This window comes from Arabidopsis thaliana, chromosome 3, assembly GCF_000001735.4.
Source record: "Arabidopsis thaliana chromosome 3, partial sequence".
Classification (NCBI taxonomy): Eukaryota; Viridiplantae; Streptophyta; class Magnoliopsida; order Brassicales; family Brassicaceae; genus Arabidopsis; species Arabidopsis thaliana.
This window is the reverse complement of record NC_003074.8, coordinates 18,210,349-18,238,006: the sequence shown is the minus strand read 5'-3', so window position 1 is coordinate 18,238,006 and position 27,658 is coordinate 18,210,349. Positions and strand designations below refer to the sequence as shown.

Genomic DNA, 27,658 nt, shown 5'->3' with positions numbered 1-27,658 from the left:
AATCTAAAAACGAACCCGAATCTAAACCAAAACTAGAATGTTCAAACCAAATTGAAATAAAATTCGGTTCTACTTAAACCTATTTTTTATAATGTCCGAATAAACCAAAAATCAAATTCTTAATCATAAGAAAAGCTACTTATTGGTGAAGTGAATTTAGTAACGAAAAGAATACTATTGGAAAGTTTGACGTGTAACACATATGATGGAAAATTTGCGAGCGAAAAGAGTAATAAATATTTTTTTAAAAAGAAAAGAATTAAGAGTAAGAAAACATTCCAAAAGATTAGTTTTTTTTTTGGACATAAATATTATGAGTCGAAAGAACTAGAGAAAAAAACAAAGATCAAAAACCAAACAATGGAGATTAAGATACGACGAAGACGAGGGCAAATAGCGGAAACAACAGTGAAAAAGGAGGTAGAAGAGGAGGAGCAACCGCTTAGTCCGGCGGCGCGTCTATTTCACGCACCGGAGTTTAACTGCTACATCATTTCGGTGGTTGGTTTAAAGAACAAGATCGAACCTGATATGATTATCGAAGGAATTAAGCAAACTTTGATGAGACATCCTCGTTTCTCCAGTAAATTGGTGAGTCACACACTTAATAGATTTAGTTTTCACATGTTAGTGTGTGATTAGTTTTTGTTTTTTACTTTGTTATCTTTGATCACAAATATATAGATTTTTGTACTAAGTCAAATTGTCAATGTTTGACGATGGTTTTGATATAAACATGCATAAATTTTATTGAAGGTGAACAATTGTAACAACAATAGACAGGAACAAAAATGGGTTCGAACAAACGTGGTGGTCGAGGATCACGTCATCATTCCAAAAATCCAAACACAACACATAGAGAACGCAAACGCAGACGTTTTTCTTGAGAGTTACGTCTCCGACCTCACTACGATCCCGTTAGACACCTCCAAGCCGTTATGGGAAGTTCATTTACTCGACTTGAAAACCTCGGACGCTGAAAACGTCGCGGTTTTAAGGATCCATCACTCGTTAGGCGACGGTATGTCTATGATGTCTCTAGTCCTCGCGTGCACCCGTAAAACATCAAACCCCAATGAGCTCCCGAGTCTACCATACCAGAACCGGCCGTCTTCTGGATCATCCTCGTTAAAAACCAGTTCAAGATGTTATTCCCGGTTCTTTTGGCTAGTTATGGTTCTATGGTCGGCAGCTTTGTTGGTTTTGAATACGGTTTGTGATGCTTTGGAGTTTATTGCTACGGCATTGTTCCTTAAGGATACTGAAACACCAATCAAAGGCGATTTCAAGTTAAGCAAGGGTAAACGGATGTGTATGGTTCATCGTACCGTAAGTCTTGATGACATAAAGCTAATCAAGAACGCCATGAAAATGGTAAAATAATTCTCCACACATTTTAAGTTAGTAATCAATTTTATATTGACATGTCGAATTTTTTACAACATTTGAGAGATGTGACGTATATGATATTTCATTAATCTTGCTTTCATTGATTTTCGTGTTAGTAGACTGTCAACGATGTTGTACTTGGAGTATCACAGGCTGGTCTCTCGCAGTATTTGAAGAGAAGATACGGTAAATATTTATGATTTTTCTGTTAAGGAGCATTAAACTTTACTCTAACATGAATTTTAAATATGTTATGAAATATATTAGGAGAACAAGAAGAGTCTAAGAGGAATTCAAGTAACATACCTAAAGGAATAAGGCTAAGGGCAGCTCTGCTTGTAAACCTAAGACCGACTACTGGAATCCAGGTAAATTAATTATCATATAGAAGAATAGTAGATATATGGATATAATCGATCACAAATTTTTTAATTATTTGTTTTGTTTTTGGTCAAAAACAGGATCTAGCTGATATGATGACTAAAGGATCAAAGTGTAGATGGGGAAATTGGATCGGCTACATTATCTTTCCGTTCTCTATCGCATTATGCGATGATCCGTTGAAACATCTCCGAAGAGCCAAGTCGACCATCGACAGGAAGAAGAACTCGTTAGAAGCTGTTCTTACATTCGTGGTTGGGAAAATACTTCTCAACACGCTTGGAGTTCAGGTTAATCTTTATACATAACTACTCCTTTAAATATAGTTCAAAAATTAACAAAAGTCATACCAATACAAAAGTTTCAATCAGCTAACAAAAACTCGATAAACCAAATTTGAATGAATGCAGAGGGCAGCAAATGTACTAAACAGAGCATTGTCAAACACAACGATGTCGTTTTCAAATTTGGTTGGTCCTGTTGAAGAAATTAGCTTCTATGGACATACCGTTACTTACATAGCCCCAAGTGTTTATGGTCATCCCCATGTAAGATTTTAATTTATCTTATTTTTCTCTTTTATTTTTCGTTTAAGTCACTAAGTTTTGGATTTGATTGTTCCATCTATATCAGGCGTTGACGATGCATTTTCAAAGTTATATGAACAAGTTGACGATTTCCTTAACCGTCGATCCAACGGTCATTAGTGATCCTCATAAACTATGTGATGATTGGGAGGAATCTCTAAGAAGCATCAAAGTTGTTGTTCAAGAAAGAACTTCTACTCAGTAGATTTAGCTTTTTTTTTTCCTTTCTTTTTCTTGATTTAGAGAAAAAAAATTATCAAAAAAAAATAAATGAAAACTTGAAAACAGACAAATTTGATACCATATTTCTAGGATTTCACAATTTCATCTTCCATTTGTATTCTCATCTTTGACTAAATACGAAATGAATGTGTTTTCATCAGTCCACGACCACGAATATATCTTGTTAAATACTTATAACTTTGTCACTGCGGCTTGATATGCACCAAGATGAAAATTCCATTGGTCACAAGATTGCTTTTAATTACGACAATTAGATCACAATTTAGTTATGACGCTTAGTATTGCCGTCTTAAACTATTTAGTATCTGTACGTCCTAAAATTACTGTTGAAAAAAAAATCTCAATTCATATGCGTTTTTATTTATTTAAAATTAGAAACCATATGTATGCCTATCAGTCTATGCATGCATGAGAAGCGCGTAGCGTTGCAATACTTGAATGTGAAGATTTGATCAGAACAAAACAACACTAAAATATGAAGAATTGATGAGAACAACAAAAAAATAGCTGTTGTTTCTTGTGTAAAAATTCACCACATGTTTCTTTTCGATCAAATACACATGTCACATGTTTTCATATTTGACTTTTCGATCAACGTACAAATACTTATGTACGTCAGTACATGACGTGAATGAAAAACTAAATGCATTAACGCATCATGTCACCGATAAACTACTAATGGAAACGTTTTTTTTTGGTTCACTGATATGATTGGTTAAAAGAATATTGTTTACTAAATGTGGAATGCAAAAAAATTTAAATACTTTCTCCAATGATATTCATATATATCCGCCTAGTGCAGTTAAGTTGTTCGCCATTGTAATGATATGCATTTTTCTATCTTTGTCTAACTTTTTGTATGAGCAACGCATTTGTTGATTACTTCAATTTCAACGTAACTAAGAAGTAAACAAAAGAGTAAATTTAAATTTTCCATGTTATACACGTAAGAAATGGTACCGCATAAGCATGGGGGCTATAAAAAGATAGGCTTTATAGTTTGAGAGATAGAAACATTGAACAAAAAATAATGGAGATTGAGACACGACCACACATATCAGGGGACGAGAAGGAAGAGGAGCAACCACTTAGCCCGGCGGCGCGTCTGTTTCACGCGCCAGAGTTTAACTGCAACATCATATCAGTGATTGGTTTTAAGAGTAAGCTCGATCCATGTGTGTTTATCAGAGGCTTTAAGGAAAGTTTTATCAGGCATCCTCGTTTCTCAAGTAAATTGGTAAGTCGACTACCTTCAAAATTTCAAATTTACATTGTGTTTAAATAAATCTTACTCTAAATGTTCAATCCATAAGTGACAATGACTGAATTATTTTATATACTAGATAAAATGATTGTAAGATTCCTAACAATTAACATTTACCAAAAATATATAATTACTTGAAGGTGACCGATGAGAATGGACAAAACCAAAGATGGGTTCGGACAAACGTGGTCGTCGAGGATCACTTCATCGTACCCAAAATCAAACCCCAAAACATAGAGAACTCAAACGCATTTCTCGAAGATTACGTTTCTGACCTCATGAAGATCCCGTTGGACACCTCGAGGCCGTTATGGGAGCTTCACCTACTCGACTTGAAAACCTCAGACGCTGAAAACGTCGCCGTTTTAAAGATCCATCACTCGGTTGGTGATGGCATGTCAATCATGTCTCTTGTCCTCGCTTGTATGCGTAAAACATCAAATCCCGATGAGCTTCCTAGTCTTCCGTACCAGTACCGGTCGTCATCAAGGTCATCCCTGTTGACAACCGGTTCAAGAAGTGATTCCCGGTTGTTGTGGTTGGTTAAGGTTATTTGGACGGCGGTTATCTTGGGTTTAAACACGGTTTGTGATGCTTTGGAGTTTATTGTTACGACATTGTTCGTTAAGGACACCGAGACACCCATCAAAGGTGATTTCCTGTCAACGAAGAGTAAACAGCTGCGTTTGGTTCATCGTACTGTGAGCCTTGACGATATCAAGCTAACCAAGAACGCAATGAACATGGTTAGATTTCTCCTTAGACTCTCTTCGTTTACATATTTATATATACAGTACATATTAAAAACAGAAGATTATGAGTATCTTATATATTTTGGTTCGATAGACTATCAACGATGTTGTACTTGGAGTAACCCAAGCTGGTCTCTCGCGATACCTTGCGAGAAGATACGGTAATTAAAATTATACTCGATCCTATCTATTTTCATGTATATATGTTAATAAATATTGCCCATTATTAACGTGTACAATTCAATAATTTCATGATAAACTAATAGGAGAAGAAGAAACTAAAAATAGGAAGCAAAAAAAGCTGCCTAAGAGAATAAGGCTAAGATCAGCTCTGCTTGTAAACTTACGACCAACAACTGGAATCCAGGTAAATTCACATAAAGTTAATGACTTATTTGATTACAAGTTAAGTGTACTTAATCATCAGTGAAATTTAAATTTATTTTTGTTTTAAAACAGGATCTAGCAGATATGATGGAGAAAGGGTCTAAATGTAGGTGGGGAAATTGGTTCGGCTATGTAGTATTTCCGTTTTCTATCGCATTACGCGATGACCCATTGGAACATCTTGAAATAGCTCAGAAGACCATCAGTCGAAAGAAGAATTCATACGGCGCAATGCTAACATACATATTCTGTAGAATCATTGTCAAATTGCTTGGAATCAAGGTCATTTTAAATAAGAACTAACCCATCTTATATATGTTTAGTATAGACGAGAAAGCTTGATTTCAGAAAAAATAATAATTTATTACATATAAGAAGAGGTACATTACATATTGTCATTTTCATTAAAATTAAAAGCAACACGATCAAATAGTTTTAGTTGATATAGTTGACACTACTTTGGTTATGATGATTATTGACTAATTTGTAATTAATTTGCAGGTGGCGGCTAGTATAATAAACAGAATGGTGTCAAACACAACGATGACGTTTTCGAACATGGTTGGTCCCGTTGAAGAAGTTAGCTTCTATGGACATCCCATCACTTACTTTGCCTCAAGTGCTTATGGCCATCCCCATGTAAGTTGCTTATTTTTATCATTGTTCATAAAAGTTGATAAAATGATGATTCCACAAACTTCATTGTTCTATTTTTTCCTTTTGTTATGTCTATCTAATGAAATGTAAATCTTTTTTTTGTTGTTCAATTTGATTAGGCGTTGACGATACATTGTCAAAGTTATATGAATAAGATGACAATTACACTAATCGTAGATCCAACGGTGATAAGTGATCCTCATCGGCTTTGTGACGACTGGGAAGAATCTCTCCGAAGCATTAAAGCCGCTGTCACAAAAAGAGAGTCTCTCCGTTTGTGGGATTATCTCAGGATTCTCCACAATAGAGTGGCTTGGCTACTTTACCAAATCGCTGGGCTACTTTACAGAATGCTATGATACCTAAATTTGGGATCTTGATAAAACATATCTTTAGTGACGACTTCATATGCCACTTGACAATATCTCTTAATGTAATTCCAAAAATGTGTAGAAACAACAATAAAAAGCTTTCAATTGGTACCACCGATTTGTTCTTCTTCCATAACCACTTGAAGCAAATTCTCATAGTTCTTCTGCCATTGTTCATTCATCTGTAAAGATCTTTTGTATTCAAGTTTCAGTCTTTCCATTTCCATCTCTGTTGCTGCAGAGCCTTGTTGCTGAAACAACAAACAAACCGAGAAAATATTATGTTTTGAGTCATTTTTACCAAAACTGTTTACTGTAGACAGTGAGGAAACACAAACCTGAAGTTCTTTAACTTGCTCGTCAATAAGGTCAGCACTGAGGAAAGAAGAGTAAACAGGAACATCAGAAAATGGCGGCGGATCAACCGTAACGATACCATCCATAGTATCTTCTACTGGTCTTTCATATTTTTCCAAAGGCGGTGGGATTAAAGCCCCACGACTTTTCCAGGAAACTTGGGTTTTGTTGGAATTAGCAACAATCGTTTTTCTAACAATTTGAATATTGTTCACAGGACCTTTTCTAGAACCTGTAAGAAAAAAGTTTGAAAAGCAAGAAAGGGTTGTTAAATTGACTTATTCATTTTGTAGAAGTAAAACTCAAACAGAAGAAAGTGCTAGCAAATATACCTTTTGCATGGATGAGAGTACGAACATGGCGAAGTGATTTGGGATCCCAAACACAAACCACACCATCTTCTGATCCAGATATCAAAAGGTTTCCGTCTGCACAATATGCTAAGCAAGTAATAGCTTTGCTGTTCAGACAAAAATTATTGATCAATAGAGATTAACTTAGACAGTCAAACAGCCACAGCAGTCAAATAGATTACTACTAGCTAATGTTCAAATATATAAAAGATCTCATAAATACCATCTTAGTCAAGAATTACTACAAGCTCCAGTTCAAATACATGTATTATGATTTAGAAGATGTTAAAAGTAAGAAGAATATTGACTAGGATTGTTGACAACGATTGAAATATAGGGAACGGTTAGTACCCTTTTTCAGATACTGAACCAAGAACTTGTGTCCCGTATTCACTTGTGGCATTAATGGCACCGATATAGATTTTGCTGTCTCTGGCACCAGCATAGAACACACACCCTCCAGGGTCCAATGCGAGTGCATTGATGACTGAAGGAAAAATGATATTTTTCAACAATTTCCCTCTTGACAAGCTCCAAACCTATATGGATTTACAAATCCAACCAAGGTCATCAAATAAAAAAGCTATATCAGGTTCTATTTCTCAGCTATATCAAAATGAATCTCATTAACAATACAAGAGCTAAACTTTCATTGCAGTTAACAAATGCATAACATTAGTGATCCAAATAAGTACCTTGCAAGTCCGATCTTCTGAAGAGGAAATTATCACAGCATTGCAGCCTCCATAGTCTATAACAATATCAGTTACAGACATTGTATGCTCATTAAAATTGTGTTCATAAAGAGTGTTCCCTTGCTGCCTCTGGAAATCATCAAATAGCCTAACTAACCACAAAGAGCAAAGAATCAGAATAAAAGACAATGCCTTGCAAAAAAACAAGCATGATAATACACAAAGTTTTAACCTTATAAGAGACCAAACTCTAATAGACCCATCTTGAGATCCAGAAACCAACAAAGAATCATCTCCAGAGAACACCAAACATGTTACTGAACGATAATGACCATGCCACTTCTTAAGCAACTTCCCAGTCGCAACCTCCCAAAGGTAAATATCTCCAGAGATTCCACCACCAACTAAGTAAGTTCCTTCATTGTTTGCTGCAAGAGCCTTTATTGGTTCCACTGGGTAGCTCTTCACTTCAGCTTGAGGCTACAATTCAAAACAAGTTTCAAACTTTCTATCCAAAGAGAACAAAAAAACAGTGATTTCAAGTTTGAGAATGAGACCTTAGTCCAAGACCAGTAAAAAATCGAGCCAGAAGTATTTCTCGCCGAGAGCTGAGAGGAGGCGAGAAATTTTTCGCCGACGGCGGTGAGACCATGCGCCGGAGAAGCACACGGCTTGAATTGAAGCTGCTCTGTCCCGGTTTTGAGATCCCAACTTCCAATTCCTTCATCGATTGAGGAAGAAGCGATTACAGTAATCTCCATAGCTCAGAGAAAGAGGGAAGTAAAGAGAAACTGATTCCAAGTCTGGGTTTTGTGATATCTATAAATTAGGGTTTATGAACTATGTATGTAATTTGATAAATTAATAGTTTTGTGTCTTATTGATAATTTCCACAAACTTAAGGGACTATAATGTAAATTTTGTGTGATATTGATAATTAACAGTAACGGATCGTTTAGATTGGAGAACAATGGCGATGATAAGCTTTTCGTTTCCATCTCCCGCCAAACTTCCGATTAAATCTCAACCGTCCGTTTCAAATCGGATCAACGTCGCCGACCGTTTGATTCTCCGTCATCTCAATGCCGGAGATCTTCGTGGAGCGGTTTCAGCTCTTGATCTCATGGCTCGTGATGGGATTCGTCCTATGGACTCAGTCACTTTCTCTTCACTTCTCAAATCTTGTATCCGAGCACGCGATTTTCGTCTCGGGAAACTCGTACACGCTCGATTAATCGAGTTTGATATCGAGCCTGATTCGGTTCTCTACAATTCGTTGATTAGCTTGTATTCGAAATCTGGAGATTCGGCGAAAGCTGAAGATGTGTTTGAGACTATGAGAAGATTTGGTAAGCGAGATGTTGTTTCGTGGAGTGCGATGATGGCTTGTTACGGTAACAACGGAAGAGAATTAGATGCAATTAAGGTTTTTGTTGAGTTTCTGGAGTTAGGTTTGGTGCCTAATGATTATTGTTACACGGCGGTGATACGAGCTTGTTCGAATTCGGATTTTGTTGGAGTTGGGAGAGTGACTTTAGGGTTTTTGATGAAGACTGGGCATTTTGAATCTGATGTGTGTGTGGGTTGTTCTTTGATTGACATGTTTGTGAAAGGAGAGAATAGCTTTGAGAATGCGTATAAGGTGTTTGATAAAATGTCTGAACTAAATGTTGTTACTTGGACTTTGATGATTACTCGGTGTATGCAGATGGGGTTTCCTAGGGAAGCGATTAGGTTTTTCTTGGATATGGTTTTAAGTGGATTTGAATCAGATAAGTTCACACTAAGCTCTGTGTTTTCGGCTTGTGCTGAGTTGGAGAACTTGTCTTTGGGAAAGCAGTTGCATTCTTGGGCTATTAGATCAGGGCTTGTGGATGATGTTGAATGTAGTTTAGTTGATATGTATGCGAAATGTTCTGCGGATGGTTCGGTAGATGATTGCAGGAAGGTGTTTGATAGAATGGAGGATCATAGTGTTATGTCGTGGACGGCATTGATCACTGGTTATATGAAAAACTGTAATCTCGCTACAGAGGCTATTAATCTCTTTAGTGAAATGATAACGCAAGGTCATGTTGAGCCAAATCATTTCACTTTCTCGAGTGCATTCAAGGCGTGTGGAAATCTTTCGGATCCACGGGTAGGTAAACAGGTTCTTGGTCAAGCTTTCAAAAGAGGGCTTGCTTCGAATAGCAGTGTTGCAAACTCGGTTATCAGCATGTTTGTTAAATCTGACAGGATGGAAGATGCTCAGAGAGCTTTTGAGTCACTTTCTGAGAAGAACTTGGTTTCGTATAATACATTTCTTGACGGAACATGCAGGAACTTGAATTTTGAGCAAGCATTTAAGCTTTTAAGTGAGATCACTGAGAGAGAATTAGGTGTTAGCGCTTTCACATTTGCTAGCTTGTTGAGTGGAGTTGCAAATGTTGGTTCAATAAGAAAAGGCGAGCAAATCCATTCTCAGGTGGTTAAACTCGGGCTCTCGTGCAATCAACCCGTCTGCAATGCTTTGATCTCTATGTATTCCAAATGTGGAAGCATTGACACAGCTTCCCGAGTCTTCAATTTTATGGAAAATCGTAATGTCATCTCGTGGACTTCAATGATCACAGGTTTCGCTAAACACGGATTCGCTATAAGGGTACTCGAAACATTCAACCAAATGATAGAAGAAGGGGTGAAGCCAAATGAGGTCACTTATGTTGCAATCTTATCGGCATGCAGCCATGTTGGTTTGGTCTCCGAAGGATGGAGACATTTCAATTCAATGTATGAAGACCACAAGATCAAACCTAAGATGGAACACTATGCTTGTATGGTTGATCTTCTATGTCGAGCCGGGCTTCTCACAGACGCATTTGAGTTCATTAACACAATGCCCTTCCAAGCCGATGTTTTAGTATGGCGTACGTTTCTTGGAGCTTGCAGAGTTCACAGTAACACAGAACTCGGAAAGTTGGCTGCGAGGAAGATCTTAGAACTTGATCCGAATGAGCCTGCAGCTTATATACAGCTCTCAAACATATACGCTTGTGCAGGTATCTATATAATTCAAACACAATCAGATAAAACTCTTTCTTCTACTGATCTACCTTGTGTGAAAGTGACACTTTGTTGAATATTTCTATGTAGGGAAATGGGAAGAATCTACGGAGATGAGGAGGAAGATGAAAGAGAGAAACTTGGTTAAAGAAGGAGGTTGCAGTTGGATAGAAGTGGGAGATAAAATTCATAAGTTCTACGTAGGTGATACAGCTCACCCGAATGCTCACCAAATATATGATGAATTGGATCGGTTAATTACAGAAATAAAACGCTGCGGATATGTTCCTGATACGGATCTTGTTCTTCACAAGCTAGAGGAGGAGAATGATGAGGCGGAGAAGGAGAGGTTACTATATCAGCACAGCGAGAAAATTGCGGTTGCGTTTGGGCTTATAAGCACGTCGAAATCTAGACCGGTTAGGGTGTTCAAGAACTTACGGGTCTGCGGAGATTGCCATAACGCGATGAAATATATATCGACAGTCTCTGGTAGAGAGATTGTGTTGAGGGATTTGAATCGTTTTCATCATTTTAAAGATGGGAAATGTTCTTGTAATGATTATTGGTGAATGGTGACTTTGAGATTTAGATACACAAATGAGGCTTTTCTATTCAATGTTATTTTAAATCTTGAGGATTTTGGGTTCAATGTGATCGTTCTTTTTAAAAATAAATAAAGAGAAGCATTCTAATTTATTTAAGTTATTACAGTTGAAGATGATTCAGACAAGTTTTAAGATACTAGTGGTATTAGCAATATCCGGTTTTCCGATGATGGAATCCCGTATCCAAAGCAATTTGGGATCAACAAGCAATAAGAGTATTGAATATTTGGCTTTGAATTGCCGGAAACACAGTGCGGTTTTGACGAATTTTGGAGCTATTGGAGATGGAAAACCCTCAAACACCAAAGCGTTTCGAGAAGCAATAAGTAAGCTTACTCCGTTGGCGGCTGACGGTGGAGTCCAACTCATTGTACCGCCGGGGAGTTGGCTCACCGGAAGTTTCAACCTCACAAGCCATTTTACTTTGTTTATCCAGCAAGGTGCAACTATTCTTGCTTCTCAGGTAATAAATATATCTAAGCTCAAAATTTTAGCTAGTATCGTACACCTATTTATGAATGCACTAAAAAATATCAACCATTCTATTTGAGATAAATAATCACATTTGGTTTTATTTCGTTTGTAACAAACAGGATGAGTCTGAATATCCTATGATTCCACCTTTGCCGTCATACGGAGATGCAAGGTTTACTGGTTTAGTATACGGAAGTAACCTAACCGATGTTGTTATCACCGGTAAGCACAACAAAACTTAAATCATTAAAATGGTTTGATGGATATATATATATGAGATTGAATCAAAATTATATATTTAGTTTATAAGATCAAATTTGTTGTTAGGTAACAAAAGAACGACTAATGGACAAGGGAAGTCATGGTGGTTGAAGTATCGAAGTGGCGGTTTCAAGTCGATATCAAGACCTTTGTTGATCGAAATCATCTTCTCCGAAAACTGAAGAGGTGACACTAATCAACACACAATCCGCTATCCGAATCAAAACCGCTATAGGACGTGGCGGTTACATCAAAGACATTTTCGCTAGGAGATTTACGATGAAGACGATGAAATACGTTTTCTGGATGACCGGTTCGTATAAGCTGCATCCCGTAGGCGGGTTTGATCCCAAGGCGTTGCCGGAGATTAGCAATATCCATTACCGTGACATGACCGCAGAAAACGTTACAATTTCGGCAAAGCTAGAAAGGATCAAGAATGGTCCATTTACGGGTTTATGCATGTCGAGTGTGACTATAGCTTTGTCGCCGGACCCGAAGAAGCTGCAGTGGAACTGCACGGATGTCTCCGGAGTTACTAGTAGGGTTACACCGGAGCCGTGCAGTTTGTTACCGGATAAGAGAACTACAATGGACTCAGACTGTGATTTTCCCACGGATAAGATTCCTATTGAGAGTGTTGTGTTGAACAAATGTTATGCTTAGAAATGTGTTTGTAACTTTGTACCGATTTATAGGTTTCATTATTCCCGTAACTAAAAGATTGAATGGTTTATGTTCATTCTTCAGTTTACAAATCCGCTAATAATTTTCACAAACTTTCTAAAAAACATCCAATAAATGAATCATAGTTTCAATAAAATGTAATTTAGAAATAATGTGTCAAATTTTACAAAATCTAATTAAGCAAACTTAGCCATTCTTATTTTTTTGTTCTTACATGGTTAAAAGTTATACATATATTTGAAATTTGAAATAGTCAGTTAAGTGTTTCATATATTCATAAACGACTTTGTCTAATTATAAAACTCTTTTACAATAGGAGCTACTTTCCCAAACTCTTTTAAAATTTACCAAACAATTTCCATTGTTGGAATAGATAAACCAAATTAATCAGTTTTCACGGAATTGGTTTGGTTAAACCGCATGGACCGGTCTTTTTTTTTCTATCTTTGGGTCTCTTGTCTGAATAGGTTTAGAAAAACAAAGCGACGTCGTTTTATAATGGGGACCTTTCAGCCTCATCCGTCCGTGTTACTAGATTCCCCGAGAAGATGAATCTGACACGCGCTCGCCACACTCCCTTTTTATCCTTAACCACAACTTTTTTTATTTCATTAAGAAAATTCTTCATCATTCTTTCTTCTGCTTCTTCTTCTTCTTCTTCGTTGAAAAATCTGTCTTCTCTTCTTCTTCTTCTTCTTCTTCTTCTTCTTCTCCTCAAGACGAGAGCGAAGACATTATCTGAACAAAGCGCTTCTCCATAACAAAGGTATTTCTCATGTTCTTGTCCTCTAGGGAATGAGTTTCGGTTGATTTTGATTCCTTCCAGATATTTTCTCAATTCCAGTAGCCTAGAAAACTTATTTGCTTAGATATGATTTGTTTCCTGGATTTTGATTTGTGGTAGGCTTGTTTTTGTCCTTTTCACGAACTTGGAATTTGTTTGTTTTTTTGTTTTCTTTCTTTGCGTTATACATGTTTCGTTTCTTGTCTTTGTGGTTATGCCTAGGTTTTAACCTCTGTGTCAATCTATAACAGTTTCTCCTTTTTCGTTTTGATTCTCAGGTGATTCAATTAGTCGATATGGTAGGACTTGATTCAAGCCACTTGTTGAGAGACAAGATCCTTTGCTTCTCCAGCAGGTCTCACATAAACAACCAACATAAGAAGACAAGTTATGCATTATCACTTAATCACATGAAACTTCCTATTCAGAGAACCTTAGCTTTTGCCTTAGCTCGCGGGAAAGGCGAAGCTGAAAGTTTCAGCAGATTGGAAGCCACCTTTGGTGATAATACCTCCACAGAATGTACCTGGAGTTTTGACTTTCCAGATTCTAAAGATGCTATGTCTCATCTCAAGTCAGAAGCAGACCTCTCTGGAAGCAATGGGGCCAATAATGTGGCTAGTGTTATCGAAAAACTGAATGCTCTTCGGTCACATCTCTTAGCAGCAGAGAAATGGAATGCTTCTCAACTACACTTATGTGACAGGTTTGTTAACCATTTTATATATAGTTTGCATTACTTATTTTTCGCCTAATTTCCTAGTACCGTCTGTTGCAGTAAGTATCTGGAATGTGCAACAAACTTAGTTCATTATATGGCTTTGAGATCTCTGGACATTGAGCAGCTCAACAGTCATCTAGCTTCTCTTGGTCTGTCAAGTTTAGACAACAACAATCTGGATGTTCTCGCCCACCTTAACGCCTCTATTAATCTTTTGATGAACGATCAAAACGCTGTGACGGAGTCTTGGACTAATGTATATCCCAAGGGAAAAAGTACTAAGAAGAATGATAAAGGGAGGGTATTATCATACAAAGAGTCATTACTTGGTAAACTTCGTGAGGGAAGAAGTACTCATATCATGGTAACTATTGGTGAAGAAGCAACTTTGAGTGAAACATTTATAACTGATATTCTTAAAGCTGGAACATCTGTTATCCGTATAAACTGTGCACATGGAGATCCAAGTATTTGGGGTGAGATCATCAAAAGAGTAAGAAGAACTTCTCAGATGTTAGAGATGCCATGTCGCGTTCATATGGATTTAGCAGGACCAAAACTCAGAACTGGTACCTTAAAACCTGGTCCGTGTGTGATGAAAATTTCACCAAAGAAAGATGCTTATGGAAATGTTGTTTCTCCTGCTTTGGTATGGCTCTGCCTCACAGGAACAGAACCTCCTGCTCATGTTTCCCCTGATGCTACTATATCGGTCCAAGGCCAAGATTTTCTTGCTGGTCTCCAAATTGGTGATTCTATAAGACTATGTGACGCTAGAGGGAGAAAGAGGAGACTTAAAATCTCAAAAGAGTTTCATGTTTTCAACAGTACCGGGTTTGTGGCTGAATGTTTCGACACTGCTTACATAGAAAGTGGAACTGAGTTAAGTGTTAAGGGAAAGAAAGGGAGACGTTTAGTTGGACGAGTAGTAGATGTTCCTCCCAAAGAATCTTTTGTAAGGCTAAAAGTTGGAGATTTACTAGTCATAACCCGAGAAGGATCGCTCGATGAACCATCTGTAACTGTTCCAGGAGCTCATAGGTTAACTTGTCCTTCCGGTTATTTGTTTGATTCAGTCAAGCCTGGTGAAACCATTGGTTTTGATGATGGAAAAATATGGGGAGTCATAAAAGGAACAAGTCCTTCAGAGGTAATTGTCTCCATAACTCATGCACGTCCAAAAGGTACAAAACTAGGATCAGAGAAGTCCATTAACATACCGCAGAGCGATATCCATTTCAAAGGCTTAACATCAAAAGATATTAAAGATCTTGATTATGTAGCTTCACATGCTGATATGGTTGGTATTTCTTTCATACGTGATGTCCATGATATAACCGTTCTTCGACAAGAGTTGAAGAAAAGAAAACTAGATGATCTTGGTATTGTTTTAAAGATTGAAACGAAAAGTGGATTCAAGAATTTGTCTTTGATTCTTTTAGAAGCAATGAAGTGTTCGAATCCTTTAGGAATTATGATAGCTAGAGGTGATCTTGCAGTGGAATGTGGATGGGAGAGATTGGCTAATATGCAGGAGGAGATTATAGCTATTTGTAAAGCTGCTCGTGTACCGGTGATTATGGCAACTCAGGTTCTTGAATCACTTGTGAAATCCGGAGTTCCAACTAGAGCTGAGATTACTGATGCTGCAAATGCAAAAAGGTAAAATATTTTGCATTAGACATGATCTTTGTAAGATTTGCAGTTTCTTTGTCTAATTTTGCATTTTGAAAATATGCAGGGCGAGCTGTGTGATGTTAAACAAAGGCAAGAATATCGTTGAAGCTGTTTCAATGTTGGATACTATTCTTCATACCAAGCTTATCTACAAGAAATCGGACTCTGAAAATCTCCATTGATCTGCTTGTAGTTTGCTTGGCCATTTATATTCGTATTGTTGTTTTATAAGAAAGAGATTTTAGGGGAAATGTACAATGTATTTAGGATATGATGAATGAATAGAGATCATAACATGGAAGGATTAAGCTTGTTGATTCTAGTTCTCCCATTATGATTCCGATTGATGATGGTGTTTCAAACAGTGAACAGTATAAATAGAAAGTAATGCCAATCACAAACAAGAACGGTGTTTTGGTTGGTTGAGACACAAAACTCATGTGTTTACGAAAGAACATTGTTTTATTACCATCCTCTTTGAAAACCATCTTTCGCATTCAATCATGAGAGGGATTGTCACTCCTCGAATTAGAAAGGTGGTAAAAACAATGGAAGCCCACCTGCAATCACAGAACATACAGAGATGATTGATATAAGACATGGTCATTTTTGGGTGTAAAAAAACACAAAAAAGTGATCCAACAATAACTCCAAGGATGACATGATTTAAAAGTTGACCAACACAAAAAAAAGAAGAAGATTTCTTACCAGTTTAAGCCTGTGAGTGAATGCACATTATGAACTATCTGCTGAACAAAATCTAATTGGATGGAGGAATCGATAGCAGCATCGGCAACTTCGATGACTGTATCTTGCTGCACTAAATCAGTAAGAGTTTCAGCAACATGATTCACATCGCCACTCTCATCTGAGCCTGAAATATGTGAAGTCGACATAGGCCGATAGGTAGAGACACCAAAAGGAGAGCATAGTGGGAAATGTGAAGGGCTTCTCATCATATGCTGCTGAGAGAGAATCATCGAACTGCTGAAGGATCTCTGATGAAGAAAAGAGCCGTAATGTGGCTTCTCTTCATGGACATCATCACGTTGAATGATACCGCTACAAGATGGTTGGTAGCAGCGAGCATTGAATAAGGATCTGAGAGACAAAGTGCGTCTCAAGTCCCTGTAAACAGTAAAAGATTAGTGAGATTGGTATTAGAACAAGCCAAAAAAATAAAAAATCTCATATTTAGTATCTTAAAAGCTTAGAGAAAAGAAAACGCTATAATAAAGCAACACTTCTTCTTCTCCACATTGCAAAACGCAGAACACAAAAAGCAGAGACTTAAAAATGAGAACTTTAGAGCCAGTGAGCACAAAAACGCAGAGCACAAAGAGGAGAGACTAAAAAACGAGAACTTTAGAGCCAATGGGCACACATAGAATCTCAAAGTATCATCATCATGATCAAACAAGCTGTAGAATGAAACAAAGAGACGAACCTGATCGAAATTTCTACACGGCGACGGAAGAACAGAGAGCAGAGTGGGAAAAAGTGAAAGTTAGGGTTTTTAGTGAGCAAACGAAATCGCTAAGCCTCGATTCGTGCTCATGCTTTCTCGGTGGGTAAGACAAAATGTACAATTTCATGACTCCTCCTACAAAATGCAGAAACGATTTCGCTCGCACTTAAGAAGACGACAAAATTGCGAGAGGACCAAAGATAAATTTAAATGTAACGATTTGGGGTTGTTTTGCAATATCAGAACAATTGGTTTGACATAAGCTTAAATTTTGAAGTTTTGAGAAAACATAAAGTATATAATATTCAACACAAAAGTGAAAATGCGTATTGAGAAGGCGAAAGAGTAATACACATATTACAGAACAAACCCCGTTTAGTAGATACCGAATAGATGATTCGTAGACACGTAGAAGTTAGACCTCGGGGATTATATAGACTGTGCATTTCGACGAGGTTACTAACATCTGAAGTTTGCTTATCACATCTTCATAAATTTGTGTATCGTAGAACAATTTCATTTCTTCAAGATTCGGCATTGTCTCCAGGAAATACATGACGAGCTCTATCTGCTTCTCCATGTCATCATAGTCATCACAAATTTCACCAAATTTCCATATCGTTAGAAACTGCACCGGACTTGATGATAGGCAACTAGGAATGCCACGTGAAGATTTGCATAGACACCCGTCAACATCCTCACATTTAATTGTATCGTTGTGATGGAGCCCCTGAATCGTAGAGTAACCAACTTCAAACTCAATTTTTGTTTACAAATTTGTGTAAGCAAATGCAATATATGAAAGGTTATGAGTTAGTACATCGAAGATAAGGCTTTCTAGATCTGGACAGTTTTTGAGTAGAACCGGCAATGACTCCCATCCTGCTTTTTGGTCAGTCTTAATAATTAAACAAACCAGGTTTTTGAATACCGGTATTTGTTCACAACAGAAAGTAAGTACCTGCAAGGCATGTAACACTAACTTGTTTGTCTTCTTTTTGTTTCAATGTAGCCAAAAAAGAAGAAGAAGGGATTACAATACAAACCTCAATGGTATTGGCAAATAATTCAAGGATCTGAACATTGCTTATTCCCAAAAGAAAATCTGTTGCATTACCGACCAAATGTTCATAGCTTGCATGTGTACGCTGATGAGATGTCATTTGAAGACAGATACTAGCGTAAACAAGTGAATCAAAATTCATATTTTTATACTTGTCTGCAACGCAATCATGGTATACAAAGTAGACAAGATTGGGTGTATCAAACGAAACACTCTCCGGATTTACGGCATGGACGTCTTCACAAAAGAACGTTAGCCTCTTGAGGGTTTTAGAAGATAGAGAGCGCTTCAAATAACCATCCCAACATATATTCATAATAAATAAATCCTCAAGAACATGACAACTAGTAATAAGCTTCACAAAGCCGTTATCACTGTGTCGTAACAAGACTTTATTAAGATATAGAGTCTTGAGGTTTGGAAGAAAAACATCTTCCACATCAATGAAGGCACCGTTTCCAGTTTCTATTCTCAGATGAACCAGTGCCTTGCTCACAAAGATATCTGGAGGCATGGTACCATTATCCCAATACACAATACAACGTAGATCAAGATCCGATACCCCGCGTTCCATCACATTTGATATCCAACGAGATACACAAGTTGGATCAGTAAAATCTCGGCATGTTAGAGAGAACTTGTTGATAGGATAATCACCCTGCAAACTCAATACTCTATCAACGAAATTCTCAAATATTGTCTCATTTCTTTCTCCGTCAGGATTAAGATATACTACAGCGTCATCAAACTCAAGATTTGGTCTGAAAGCAAATAGATGCTGCCACTTTTTCGAAAGTACTGAAGTCAAAGCCGAATCTTCTATGGGAAGGAATGACAAGATGTGGCAAATAAGAGCTTCTGGTAGATCACTAATTATATCTTTTTTTGAATGATCACTAATTATATCTTTGCAACATATATCCATCCTTTTTGAATCTACTTTGACAGATCTCAAACAGTTACAACCTGAAAAATGACATGATCTTGAGTTATGTAATTTATTTTAATCTGAGAGTTTTAGATGTATGTTCGGGAAAAAACACAGTTACGAATGAACAGAAGTCGTTAAAATCCGACACGACAGAATAACAAAACCATGAAGGAGAAAATTGGGAAACTCACATAGGTAGTACCCCACGGTATTGAGAACTTTGAACATCTTTTGTAATCGTGGCGGAACGGGTGACTTCTGGTTTGTCTAAATTTCTTTCTAAAGGTCAATTTTTATGAGAAAATGTCGATCATATATGTGGAACAATGATCGATCGAGACTAGTAACTGATGGATGAAAAGAAGGCAAGGAGACTTGGTCTCTCTCTCTCTCTCTCTCTCTTTATTTATTTTACTTTACTATGTAGTGCAAAAGAATGTTCTTTGTTCTGATAGACATGATTGTCACTTTCTCATTTTCATATGGTGTTACTTAATTTTGATATCAACTTTTCAATAAGAAGTACAAAAAAAGATAGACAATACTTCTATCTTTCTTTTTTGGGGCAAAAAGCAAAAAGCAAAAAATACTTCAATCTATCAATAAAAGTCCTCGATTTATATTTCAAAATAAAACAATTCTGAAAATTCTTAAATATGTACTTGGTAAATTTAATTTTTCCCCAGAGGAGGAGTTTTACATAAACCTCACTGTCACTGCAACTTTTACTATTAACCTTGTGACTGATTTACAAAGCTCAAAGATGACTTATCTAAACCAAGTTTTAATGACTCATATATTATTAGATTTATGTTGTTAAAAAATCAGATATATAAACCCAATTGGTCATGTAAGACCGGTCTGATCCGGTTCAACTATATATGATGGTTGAATCTCTATAACCGGCTTACCTACACATATTGTTACCGTTGCTATTTGCGCTCGCTAGTCGCGCTATATATATAACCGTTGATGTTAGTGATGAGGTTCGATTTCAAAGCTCATGAAACGCATCAATGTCGATCTCCATCTTCTCCATTTTCCGAAATTCAGAAAATTTCAATCACGAAAAGTATCTTCGTCCCTACCCAAATTGGAACTCGATCAGAAATCACCACAGGAGACAGTTTTCTTACTTGGTCAGGTACTTGACACTTACCCAGATATCAGAACACTTAGAACAGTCCACTCAAGAATCATTTTGGAAGATCTACGTTGTAATTCTTCTTTGGGTGTTAAACTTATGAGAGCTTATGCTTCTCTAAAAGATGTAGCGTCAGCACGCAAGGTGTTCGACGAAATTCCTGAGAGAAACGTAATTATCATTAATGTTATGATTAGAAGCTATGTGAATAATGGGTTTTACGGTGAAGGTGTTAAAGTGTTTGGGACGATGTGTGGTTGTAATGTTAGACCTGATCATTATACTTTCCCGTGTGTTCTAAAGGCGTGTTCTTGCTCTGGGACTATTGTCATTGGGAGGAAAATTCATGGGTCTGCTACAAAAGTTGGGCTCTCTTCGACTTTGTTTGTTGGGAATGGTTTAGTTTCTATGTATGGAAAGTGTGGATTTTTATCTGAAGCAAGGCTTGTACTTGACGAGATGTCTAGGAGAGATGTGGTGTCTTGGAACTCGTTGGTTGTTGGGTATGCGCAAAATCAGAGATTTGATGATGCTTTGGAGGTTTGTAGGGAAATGGAGTCTGTGAAGATAAGCCATGATGCTGGTACGATGGCTAGTCTGTTACCAGCAGTGAGTAACACTACAACTGAAAACGTTATGTATGTTAAAGATATGTTTTTTAAAATGGGGAAAAAGAGTTTGGTTTCATGGAATGTGATGATCGGTGTGTATATGAAAAATGCGATGCCTGTTGAAGCTGTGGAATTGTATTCCCGAATGGAGGCTGATGGGTTTGAACCTGATGCAGTCTCAATCACAAGTGTATTACCTGCTTGTGGAGATACCTCTGCTCTGTCTCTTGGTAAGAAAATCCATGGATACATTGAGAGGAAGAAGCTGATACCAAATCTGTTGTTAGAGAATGCACTGATCGACATGTATGCAAAATGCGGATGTTTAGAGAAAGCTAGAGATGTGTTTGAGAACATGAAGTCACGTGATGTTGTGTCTTGGACAGCTATGATTTCAGCTTATGGATTCAGCGGACGAGGCTGTGACGCAGTGGCATTGTTTTCGAAATTGCAAGATTCGGGTCTCGTCCCTGATTCAATTGCGTTTGTCACAACGCTTGCTGCTTGTAGCCATGCGGGGTTACTAGAAGAAGGTAGGAGTTGTTTCAAACTCATGACAGATCATTACAAGATCACTCCTAGGTTAGAGCATTTGGCTTGTATGGTGGATCTTCTTGGCCGAGCCGGGAAAGTGAAAGAAGCTTACAGATTTATACAAGATATGTCAATGGAACCAAACGAGAGAGTTTGGGGAGCATTATTAGGAGCTTGCAGGGTGCATTCTGATACAGACATCGGTCTACTAGCAGCTGATAAACTTTTCCAGTTAGCACCCGAGCAATCGGGTTACTACGTATTGCTTTCTAACATATACGCAAAGGCTGGAAGATGGGAAGAAGTGACTAACATCAGAAACATAATGAAGAGCAAAGGGTTAAAGAAGAATCCCGGAGCAAGCAATGTTGAGGTCAACAGAATAATTCATACATTCTTAGTAGGCGACAGGTCACACCCGCAATCCGATGAGATATACAGAGAGCTGGATGTTCTAGTAAAGAAAATGAAAGAGTTAGGTTATGTTCCTGATTCAGAGTCAGCGCTTCACGATGTGGAAGAGGAAGATAAAGAGACGCATTTAGCTGTTCACAGTGAGAAATTAGCCATTGTGTTTGCTCTGATGAACACTAAGGAGGAAGAAGAAGACAGTAATAATACCATAAGAATAACGAAGAATCTTAGGATATGTGGAGACTGTCATGTTGCAGCTAAGCTTATCTCACAGATAACTTCTCGAGAGATAATCATCAGAGACACTAATAGATTTCATGTGTTCCGGTTCGGTGTTTGCTCTTGTGGTGACTATTGGTGAACCAAAAATTAATAAATGTTAACTTTACAAAAACGCAGCGTTTTGGTGAAAGTGAAAGTTACACTTTTTAGACAATATCTAGTTGGGTTTCGACGAATGAGAATATGACACGTCATCACCGGTAAGGAAAATTCACCAAATAGATGATAGCCTAATCTGCAAATCTTTGTCCAGCTTCTGAGCTCAGAGATAGAGAGAGCGAGAGGTTAGAGATAACAGTAGTTTTACCGATGATTGAGTCGGTTATGGCCGTTCGTCTCTCCACCGGATTTTGCTCGTCGACGGCGTTACTCCGTAAGCTCTATTTATGTCTCTGTTCTTCAATTCTATCTTCATTGAGTTTTTGTTTTTCTTAAAGAGTCTTTGTTCATTCGTCTGAATCGTCTCATGCTAAATTTGTAGAGTATCGTACAGCACCGAGCTCGGAGGAGGGAGGAAACTGCTTCCATTATGCGTCCCGCCGCGTTTTTCAGCCTCAACGTATCCACCATATTGATGGGTAATGAAAAATTCACTTTGTTCCGTCATTAAATTGTAAAATAGTTTTGAGAGTTTTCGTTTCACCAGGAGGATAGATTCTAGTATTTGAGTGCTGAGTGTATAATACGAGTGCAATATGTTTCTTGTCAGCTGTGAATATTGAATTTAGTGTGAAGCGGATGTTCCTCGATTATATGATTATATGGAGATAGAGCACTAAGTTAGATGCTTCTTTAGTGAGCCGTGGAAACATTCAAAGATCGATTCTTTTGAAATTACAGATTCTGAATATTTTGGTTTTCTTTATATAATGTAAATCTCACATTCATATATGCACTTTTCTAGGAGTGGGTTTCTGAAGTACAACAGTGACTATATAACAAGAAAACACCTACGGAAGAATCGAACTCAAGCCACAGCTGAGTATGTAGATTCAGCTTCAGATCCAGAAAAGCAAACTGGCAAGTCAAGGTATCATCCTTCAGAAGAAATCAGAGCCTCTTTGCCACAGAATGATGGAGATTCCAGGCTTTCACCTGCAGAAACTACTAGAACCATCATTGAGGTGTTATATTGCGTCTTTCAATCAGCATAAGCTATCTTTTTGGTGAAAATATTGTTAGACCAATGCCTTATGTTACATGCTTGTTGTTGCAGTCACATGTTAGTGCATTTAGTAGTTTTGCTTGGTCCTATTATAGGTTGCTTCAACATTCATCTATCAATTTTCAGTAGTCCTCTAATCCTCTTCTGTAGAGAATAGTTTTTTTTTTTTTTTTTATCTTCTCAAAGTCTATGTAAGTCTGCATTACATATATTGCCTTTATGAATACATGTTCCTCCATTTTCAGTTTTCCTGTCATTATTTTTGTCCATGATCCGTTTTTGTGCATCTAACATTTCCCGTAGTGTGTCTTGTTCAGGTGAACAATAAAGGAACCCTGATGCTTACAGGTTCTATTGGTGATGGAGTTCATGAGAATATTCTCTGGCCAGATATACCTTATATAACAGATCAAAATGGAAGTAAGATAAAATTTAATTATCCTTAGTTCCATGTCATTGTTTAATCTACCTAACATCGTCACGATTAAAGCGAATCACCCTAATGCCTTGCAGATTTATACTTTCAAGTAAAGGAGGATGAGGACGTCATGCAGTCCGTTACTTCTGAAAATAATTATGTGGTATGTTGCACAAGACATTGATATCCTATTTACATTATTATATGTTCCAAGTGCTTCAAATCCAAGCTTTGTCTATGAGAGATCTGTTATTTTTTCTGTTGCAGTTGCTAAAGCATGTATCTTCTGACGGTTTATTTTAAATTGAAACGCACATCCATACATCAATATGAGCCTTCTAGCTTCAATATGTTTCTCTTGATTATAACTGACTATACTGATCTGTGTAGTTTTTATCCTCTATCTTATTCTGTACTAACCTTTAAGATGTTATGGATGCATTGCAGCAAGTTATAGTTGGTTTTGATACGATGGAGATGATCAAGGAAATGGAGCTGATGGGACTTTCTGATAGTGACTTTGAAACTGAAGATGATGAAAGTGGAGATGATGACAGTGAGGATACAGGAGAAGACGAAGATGAGGAGGTTTAACAAATTTTATTTCTTCTTTTATATTAAGTCACTAAGGAATTCTATGACAGGAATACTGTTGCCATGTCTTAGCATATTTCACTATTTATTCTTGACTTCAGGAATGGGTTGCTATTTTAGAGGATGAAGATGAAGACGATGATGATGATGATGATGATGATGAGGATGATGATGATTCTGATTCTGATGAATCGCTGGGAGACTGGGCAAATTTGGAAACAATGAGGAGTTGTCATCCCATGTTTTTTGCAAAGAGAATGACTGAGGTTGACTTTTAGAATTCATTAAAAAGAAAGTGTTTTGGTTCTTTATAAAAACGATATGCAAGATCATTTTCAAACCTGAGGCTAAAAGAGAATGACTGAGGTTAACTTTTAACACATTTGTTTGTTGTCAAATTTAGGTTGCTTCAAATGATCCTGTTGATTGGATGGATCAGCCGTCTGCTGGCCTTGCTATCCAGGGACTTTTGAGTCATATCTTAGTGGAAGATTATTCAGATATCCAAAAGAAACTTGCTGATAGCAATTCTACAACTAACGGAAACAAGGATGCAGAAAACTTAGTGGACAAGCTTGAAGACAATAGTAAGGCAGGTGGTGACGAATCTGAGATAGATTCATCACAGGATGAAAAAGCAAGAAATGTGGTGGCGTTTTACAAGCTGGAGATGATAAGAATTCAGCTTATCACAGCACAAGGGGATCAGGTTTGGAACATAGCCTCCATCTTTTCTGTGTAAATTTATTCATGTTCTTGCAAAACTCTCGTCTATCTAACCATTGTCGCATATCTGGAAAACTGTGTTACGCTTGCTCTTGCTTTGTTTCTTGATTGGCAAATCTCATGATTCTCGTTTTCAAGCTTCACTTCTTATGTAAACTCTTCTTTTTGTTGCAATCTTATGCTTACTAGTATCTTTTAAACTTTTGGGAACAGACTGAAGTTGAGGTGGAAGATGTCAGAAAAGCACAACCTGATGCTATTGCTCATGCATCAGCTGAAATCATAAGCCGTTTAGAAGAATCTGGTGATAAAATAACTGAAGCACTCAAATCTCTGTGTTGGAGACATAACAGTATTCAAGCAGAGGTAAATAGCTTCAACTTAACTCTAGAAGCTCTGGAATATAACAGGATATCTCTGTAGGTTTTGGCTGTGTACGAATAGATGATCGACGTCATTCCTTTTTGTTTGCAGGAAGTGAAGCTGATTGGGATAGATTCCCTAGGTTTTGACCTCAGGCTTTGCGCAGGAGCAAAGATTGAGTCATTGCGATTTGCATTCTCGACAAGGGTACATCCGTTCTTCCTTTCATGTTTTAAGATCTTGTTCCTGATCTATGATATTTTAAGAAACCGTGCTGACATAATAATTGATGGTATTAACATATCATGCCAATCAAAACTCTTGCAGGCAACATCAGAAGAAAACGCAGAGGGACAAATAAGAAAACTATTATTCCCGAAAACGAACCAGTCGACACAACCAAAACCAAAATGAACAAGTCAGAGGGAATGTTGACGCTGTAGTAATCTTCTGTGAAGCTGCAGAGAACAGTTCCATGAACCAAAATCCAAACAAGCAATGCATATGTTTCTGGAACAAATATGAACAAGTTCTTGGAGATCTAAGCAAAAGAGTAAGATCAGTGACTTCAAGCAATTTTTCAATTGATTTTTGAACGCTGTAATTTCGTGTTAAATATTGGTTTCAAGTTTGTGGGTTACTCTGCACAAATTGGGCATTGAAGTTCCAACCCATTATTGGTTTCAAGTTTGTGGGTTATCTTCTGTTTGAGTTAATGTTTTTTTCGTATAACTTACAAAGGAATTCTAACTATAACACAAATAACTGTTGTTTCTTTATGAATGAAAACGCATTCTTATAACATGCAAGTGTTAAGCAAAAGAGCTAATACAAACAAACAATCGAAACTCTGTGACAATTTCTTGTTTGAATGGAAGTCAATAAACCTTTCTTATTGCCATCGACTGTGACGCCTTCGAACAGCCCCTTCTGGATTAAGAGCTGACTCGTCAAACTTTTGTCTCTTTGCCTCTGGTTCCTCTGGTCGTGCAGTTTGCATCATCCCCATTGAAGCGTCTGCAGACTGACCATAACTATAAAGATAAGGAGGATACATACGCTGATATTCCAGTGGAAGCCGCATAAAGCATGCAAATCAAATCACAGCTTCTCAAATCGAAGACAGCGGAAAAAATCCACAAGAACGGTCTCCGTACAAGCATCATCAGAAGGCTTTACTACTCTAGAATACGCATCAACAACAACATTATATAAACCGAACACGCTATTTGTTGGCTCCATGAACTTAAACTGAGGTTTCATAACAACTTTCTTCATCAAATCTCAAAAAAAATGCATCCCGTAACACGCCACAAACAGAGCTGTGAACTTCATAATACCAAGCTCTTTGAGTGAGATCCCGCCACCAAATGCATAAGGAAAATTATAGCTACGTTTTAGACACTTCTCATGAGGAGCTGGAGCATTACGTTGGATTTGTGTTAGCTGGTTAATCATCATCGAAGGCCGTTCGGGTGGATCCATGATAGCAGAATAGTTGTCATCTGCCATGTGAGCAAAACAGTCAACTCCATACACAAAACCATGCAAATCAATCATAGCAGTTTCCACTCCCTCTTCCAGCTTAAACAGGTGAAGACGGTGGAAAAACCCCTCAAGCACGGTCGCCGTACAAGCATCAAACTTCTTCAGCTTTTTAGAAGGCTTTAACACTCTGGAATACGCAGCAGTAAACCCATTGTAAAAATCGGAACGGCTATCGGAAGGATTCAAGAACTGAAACAATGGGTTCATATACACTCTCTTCCATAAACCACACCAAAAATCAAACCCATATCGCACCGAAGACTGCGCTGTCAGCTTCATAACACCAAGCTCCTTGAGTGTAATCCCCTTTGCAGGGACTCTTAATGTTAGTCTTTTTAGAGTAGGAGACCTAAAAGAATCACCTACACTTTATATTCACTAGTAAGCTGAGATCCCAGTGGAAGCTGCAAAACCATATCAGGCTGTGTTTGTGCTACTCGGTTCATGATCATCACCGAAAGGCGTTCAGGTGGTGGCATGGCAGCAGAATAATCTTCATCAGCAATGTGAGAAAAACGGTCAACACCACTCACAAAAGCATGTTAATCGATCGCAGCAGTCTCTACTCCCTCCTCCAACAAAGTCAAACAAATCAACCATAACCGTATCCCTTCCCTCCTCCAGCTTCTCCAATCGAAGATGGTCGAAAATACGATCAAGAAAGGAGGGAGAACCCTTGGAATGTTTTAATACTCGTGAATACG

General features: G+C 37.6%; 10 protein-coding genes, 1 long non-coding RNA gene and 1 pseudogene across 14 annotated transcripts; 8 read left to right on the top strand and 4 right to left on the bottom strand.

The window, feature by feature from the left end:
• Positions 1-360: 360 nt before the first annotated feature.
• On the top strand, positions 361-2,738 carry AT3G49200 (O-acyltransferase (WSD1-like) family protein; the record flags this gene model as incomplete). The annotated part of the gene is made up of 7 exons (NM_114779.2): positions 361-591; positions 757-1,374; positions 1,509-1,575; positions 1,657-1,757; positions 1,851-2,060; positions 2,181-2,318; positions 2,404-2,738. The coding sequence occupies 7 exons, from the start codon at positions 361-363 to the stop codon at positions 2,560-2,562; spliced, it is 1,524 nt and encodes a 507-aa protein (NP_190489.1). The 3' UTR covers positions 2,563-2,738.
• Positions 2,739-3,615: 877 nt separating this feature from the next.
• On the top strand, positions 3,616-6,162 carry AT3G49190 (O-acyltransferase (WSD1-like) family protein). The gene is made up of 7 exons (NM_114778.4): positions 3,616-3,837; positions 4,005-4,610; positions 4,711-4,777; positions 4,883-4,983; positions 5,076-5,285; positions 5,505-5,642; positions 5,780-6,162. The coding sequence occupies exons 1-7, from the start codon at positions 3,631-3,633 to the stop codon at positions 6,017-6,019; spliced, it is 1,569 nt and encodes a 522-aa protein (NP_190488.1). The 5' UTR covers positions 3,616-3,630; the 3' UTR covers positions 6,020-6,162.
• RID3 (Transducin/WD40 repeat-like superfamily protein) lies at positions 6,003-8,260 on the bottom strand. The gene is made up of 7 exons (NM_114777.4): positions 7,994-8,260; positions 7,669-7,916; positions 7,437-7,584; positions 7,093-7,280; positions 6,721-6,848; positions 6,370-6,620; positions 6,003-6,282 (listed from the first exon to the last, which is right to left on the bottom strand). Exons 1-7 carry the CDS (start codon positions 8,195-8,197, stop codon positions 6,133-6,135), a joined length of 1,317 nt encoding a protein of 438 aa, NP_190487.1. The 5' UTR covers positions 8,198-8,260; the 3' UTR covers positions 6,003-6,132.
• AT3G08045 lies at positions 6,826-7,116 on the top strand. The gene has a single exon (NR_141379.1). It is a non-coding gene; the product is annotated as an other RNA (long non-coding RNA).
• Positions 8,261-8,396: 136 nt separating the features above from the next.
• EMB2261 (Tetratricopeptide repeat (TPR)-like superfamily protein) lies at positions 8,397-11,180 on the top strand. The gene is made up of 2 exons (NM_114776.4): positions 8,397-10,477; positions 10,572-11,180. The coding sequence occupies exons 1-2, from the start codon at positions 8,407-8,409 to the stop codon at positions 11,051-11,053; spliced, it is 2,553 nt and encodes an 850-aa protein (NP_190486.2). The 5' UTR covers positions 8,397-8,406; the 3' UTR covers positions 11,054-11,180.
• Positions 11,181-11,201: 21 nt separating this feature from the next.
• AT3G49162 lies at positions 11,202-12,628 on the top strand (annotated as a pseudogene). Its single transcript has 3 exons — positions 11,202-11,552; positions 11,683-11,785; positions 11,891-12,628.
• A 473-nt stretch (positions 12,629-13,101) lies between these two features.
• AT3G49160 (pyruvate kinase family protein) lies at positions 13,102-16,213 on the top strand. 3 transcript variants are annotated; one of them, NM_001339401.1, is made up of 5 exons: positions 13,122-13,277; positions 13,574-14,001; positions 14,074-15,166; positions 15,516-15,678; positions 15,758-16,125. In NM_001339401.1, the coding sequence occupies exons 2-4, from the start codon at positions 13,592-13,594 to the stop codon at positions 15,561-15,563; spliced, it is 1,551 nt and encodes a 516-aa protein (NP_001325915.1). In that variant the 5' UTR covers positions 13,122-13,277; positions 13,574-13,591; the 3' UTR covers positions 15,564-15,678; positions 15,758-16,125. The 3 variants fall into 3 exon arrangements, with proteins under 3 accessions (NP_190485.1, NP_001325915.1, NP_001325914.1); NM_001339402.1 differs by having other exon boundaries at positions 13,574-13,650; positions 13,724-14,001; positions 14,074-15,678; positions 15,758-16,119; NM_114775.3 differs by having other exon boundaries at positions 13,102-13,277; positions 14,074-15,678; positions 15,758-16,213.
• Positions 15,923-17,229, bottom strand: AT3G49155 (F-box/LRR protein). The gene is made up of 3 exons (NM_001339400.1): positions 17,141-17,229; positions 16,402-16,821; positions 15,923-16,253 (listed from the first exon to the last, which is right to left on the bottom strand). The coding sequence occupies exons 2-3, from the start codon at positions 16,671-16,673 to the stop codon at positions 16,130-16,132; spliced, it is 396 nt and encodes a 131-aa protein (NP_001325536.1). The 5' UTR covers positions 16,674-16,821; positions 17,141-17,229; the 3' UTR covers positions 15,923-16,129.
• A 347-nt stretch (positions 17,230-17,576) lies between these two features.
• AT3G49150 (F-box/FBD/LRR protein) lies at positions 17,577-19,149 on the bottom strand (the record flags this gene model as incomplete). The annotated part of the gene is made up of 3 exons (NM_001339399.1): positions 17,577-17,891; positions 17,982-18,043; positions 18,123-19,149. 3 exons carry the CDS (start codon positions 19,147-19,149, stop codon positions 17,577-17,579), a joined length of 1,404 nt encoding a protein of 467 aa, NP_001319715.1.
• Positions 19,150-20,122: 973 nt separating this feature from the next.
• On the top strand, positions 20,123-22,219 carry AT3G49142 (Tetratricopeptide repeat (TPR)-like superfamily protein; the record flags this gene model as incomplete). The annotated part of the gene is made up of 1 exon (NM_001203109.2): positions 20,123-22,219. The coding sequence occupies exon 1, from the start codon at positions 20,159-20,161 to the stop codon at positions 22,217-22,219; it is 2,061 nt and encodes a 686-aa protein (NP_001190038.1). The 5' UTR covers positions 20,123-20,158.
• A 44-nt stretch (positions 22,220-22,263) lies between these two features.
• AT3G49140 (Pentatricopeptide repeat (PPR) superfamily protein) lies at positions 22,264-26,144 on the top strand. The gene is made up of 11 exons (NM_114773.5): positions 22,264-22,513; positions 22,622-22,718; positions 23,045-23,264; positions 23,623-23,725; positions 23,819-23,886; positions 24,171-24,311; positions 24,419-24,583; positions 24,721-25,026; positions 25,257-25,409; positions 25,518-25,613; positions 25,734-26,144. Exons 1-11 carry the CDS (start codon positions 22,450-22,452, stop codon positions 25,818-25,820), a joined length of 1,500 nt encoding a protein of 499 aa, NP_190483.3. The 5' UTR covers positions 22,264-22,449; the 3' UTR covers positions 25,821-26,144.
• A 154-nt stretch (positions 26,145-26,298) lies between these two features.
• Positions 26,299-27,554, bottom strand: AT3G49130 (SWAP (Suppressor-of-White-APricot)/surp RNA-binding domain-containing protein; the record flags this gene model as incomplete). Its single annotated transcript, NM_114772.1, has 5 exons — positions 26,299-26,423; positions 26,564-26,689; positions 26,747-27,271; positions 27,334-27,447; positions 27,521-27,554. The coding sequence occupies 5 exons, from the start codon at positions 27,552-27,554 to the stop codon at positions 26,299-26,301; spliced, it is 924 nt and encodes a 307-aa protein (NP_190482.1).
• Between the last annotated feature and the right edge of the window lie 104 nt (positions 27,555-27,658).

What these genes read in the sequence shown, in the direction of transcription:
- AT3G49190 (NM_114778.4), top strand. Translation starts at nt 3,631, where the DNA reads ATGGAGATTGAGACACGACCACACATATCAGGGGACGAGAAGGAAGAG. An exon ending in CTCGTTTCTCAAGTAAATTG is followed by an intron (nt 3,838 to 4,004) that starts GTAAGTCGACTA and finishes AATTACTTGAAG; the next exon opens with GTGACCGATGAGAATGGACA. An exon ending in ATACCTTGCGAGAAGATACG is followed by an intron (nt 4,778 to 4,882) that starts GTAATTAAAATT and finishes ATAAACTAATAG; the next exon opens with GAGAAGAAGAAACTAAAAAT.
- RID3 (NM_114777.4), bottom strand. Translation starts at nt 8,197, where the DNA reads ATGGAGATTACTGTAATCGCTTCTTCCTCAATCGATGAAGGAATTGGA. An exon ending in TTTACTGGTCTTGGACTAAG is followed by an intron (nt 7,917 to 7,993) that starts GTCTCATTCTCA and finishes TTTGAATTGTAG; the next exon opens with CCTCAAGCTGAAGTGAAGAG. An exon ending in TACTCTCATCCATGCAAAAG is followed by an intron (nt 6,621 to 6,720) that starts GTATATTTGCTA and finishes TTTTTCTTACAG; the next exon opens with GTTCTAGAAAAGGTCCTGTG.
- EMB2261 (NM_114776.4), top strand. Translation starts at nt 8,407, where the DNA reads ATGGCGATGATAAGCTTTTCGTTTCCATCTCCCGCCAAACTTCCGATT. An exon ending in AAACATATACGCTTGTGCAG is followed by an intron (nt 10,478 to 10,571) that starts GTATCTATATAA and finishes ATTTCTATGTAG; the next exon opens with GGAAATGGGAAGAATCTACG.
- AT3G49160 (NM_114775.3), top strand. Translation starts at nt 13,592, where the DNA reads ATGGTAGGACTTGATTCAAGCCACTTGTTGAGAGACAAGATCCTTTGC. An exon ending in CAACTACACTTATGTGACAG is followed by an intron (nt 14,002 to 14,073) that starts GTTTGTTAACCA and finishes CGTCTGTTGCAG; the next exon opens with TAAGTATCTGGAATGTGCAA. An exon ending in GATGCTGCAAATGCAAAAAG is followed by an intron (nt 15,679 to 15,757) that starts GTAAAATATTTT and finishes GAAAATATGCAG; the next exon opens with GGCGAGCTGTGTGATGTTAA.
- AT3G49155 (NM_001339400.1), bottom strand. Translation starts at nt 16,673, where the DNA reads ATGATTCTCTCTCAGCAGCATATGATGAGAAGCCCTTCACATTTCCCA. An exon ending in TCACTCACAGGCTTAAACTG is followed by an intron (nt 16,254 to 16,401) that starts GTAAGAAATCTT and finishes CTGTGATTGCAG; the next exon opens with GTGGGCTTCCATTGTTTTTA.
- AT3G49140 (NM_114773.5), top strand. Translation starts at nt 22,450, where the DNA reads ATGATTGAGTCGGTTATGGCCGTTCGTCTCTCCACCGGATTTTGCTCG. An exon ending in CTCGTCGACGGCGTTACTCC is followed by an intron (nt 22,514 to 22,621) that starts GTAAGCTCTATT and finishes CTAAATTTGTAG; the next exon opens with AGTATCGTACAGCACCGAGC. An exon ending in CTACTAGAACCATCATTGAG is followed by an intron (nt 23,265 to 23,622) that starts GTGTTATATTGC and finishes TGTCTTGTTCAG; the next exon opens with GTGAACAATAAAGGAACCCT.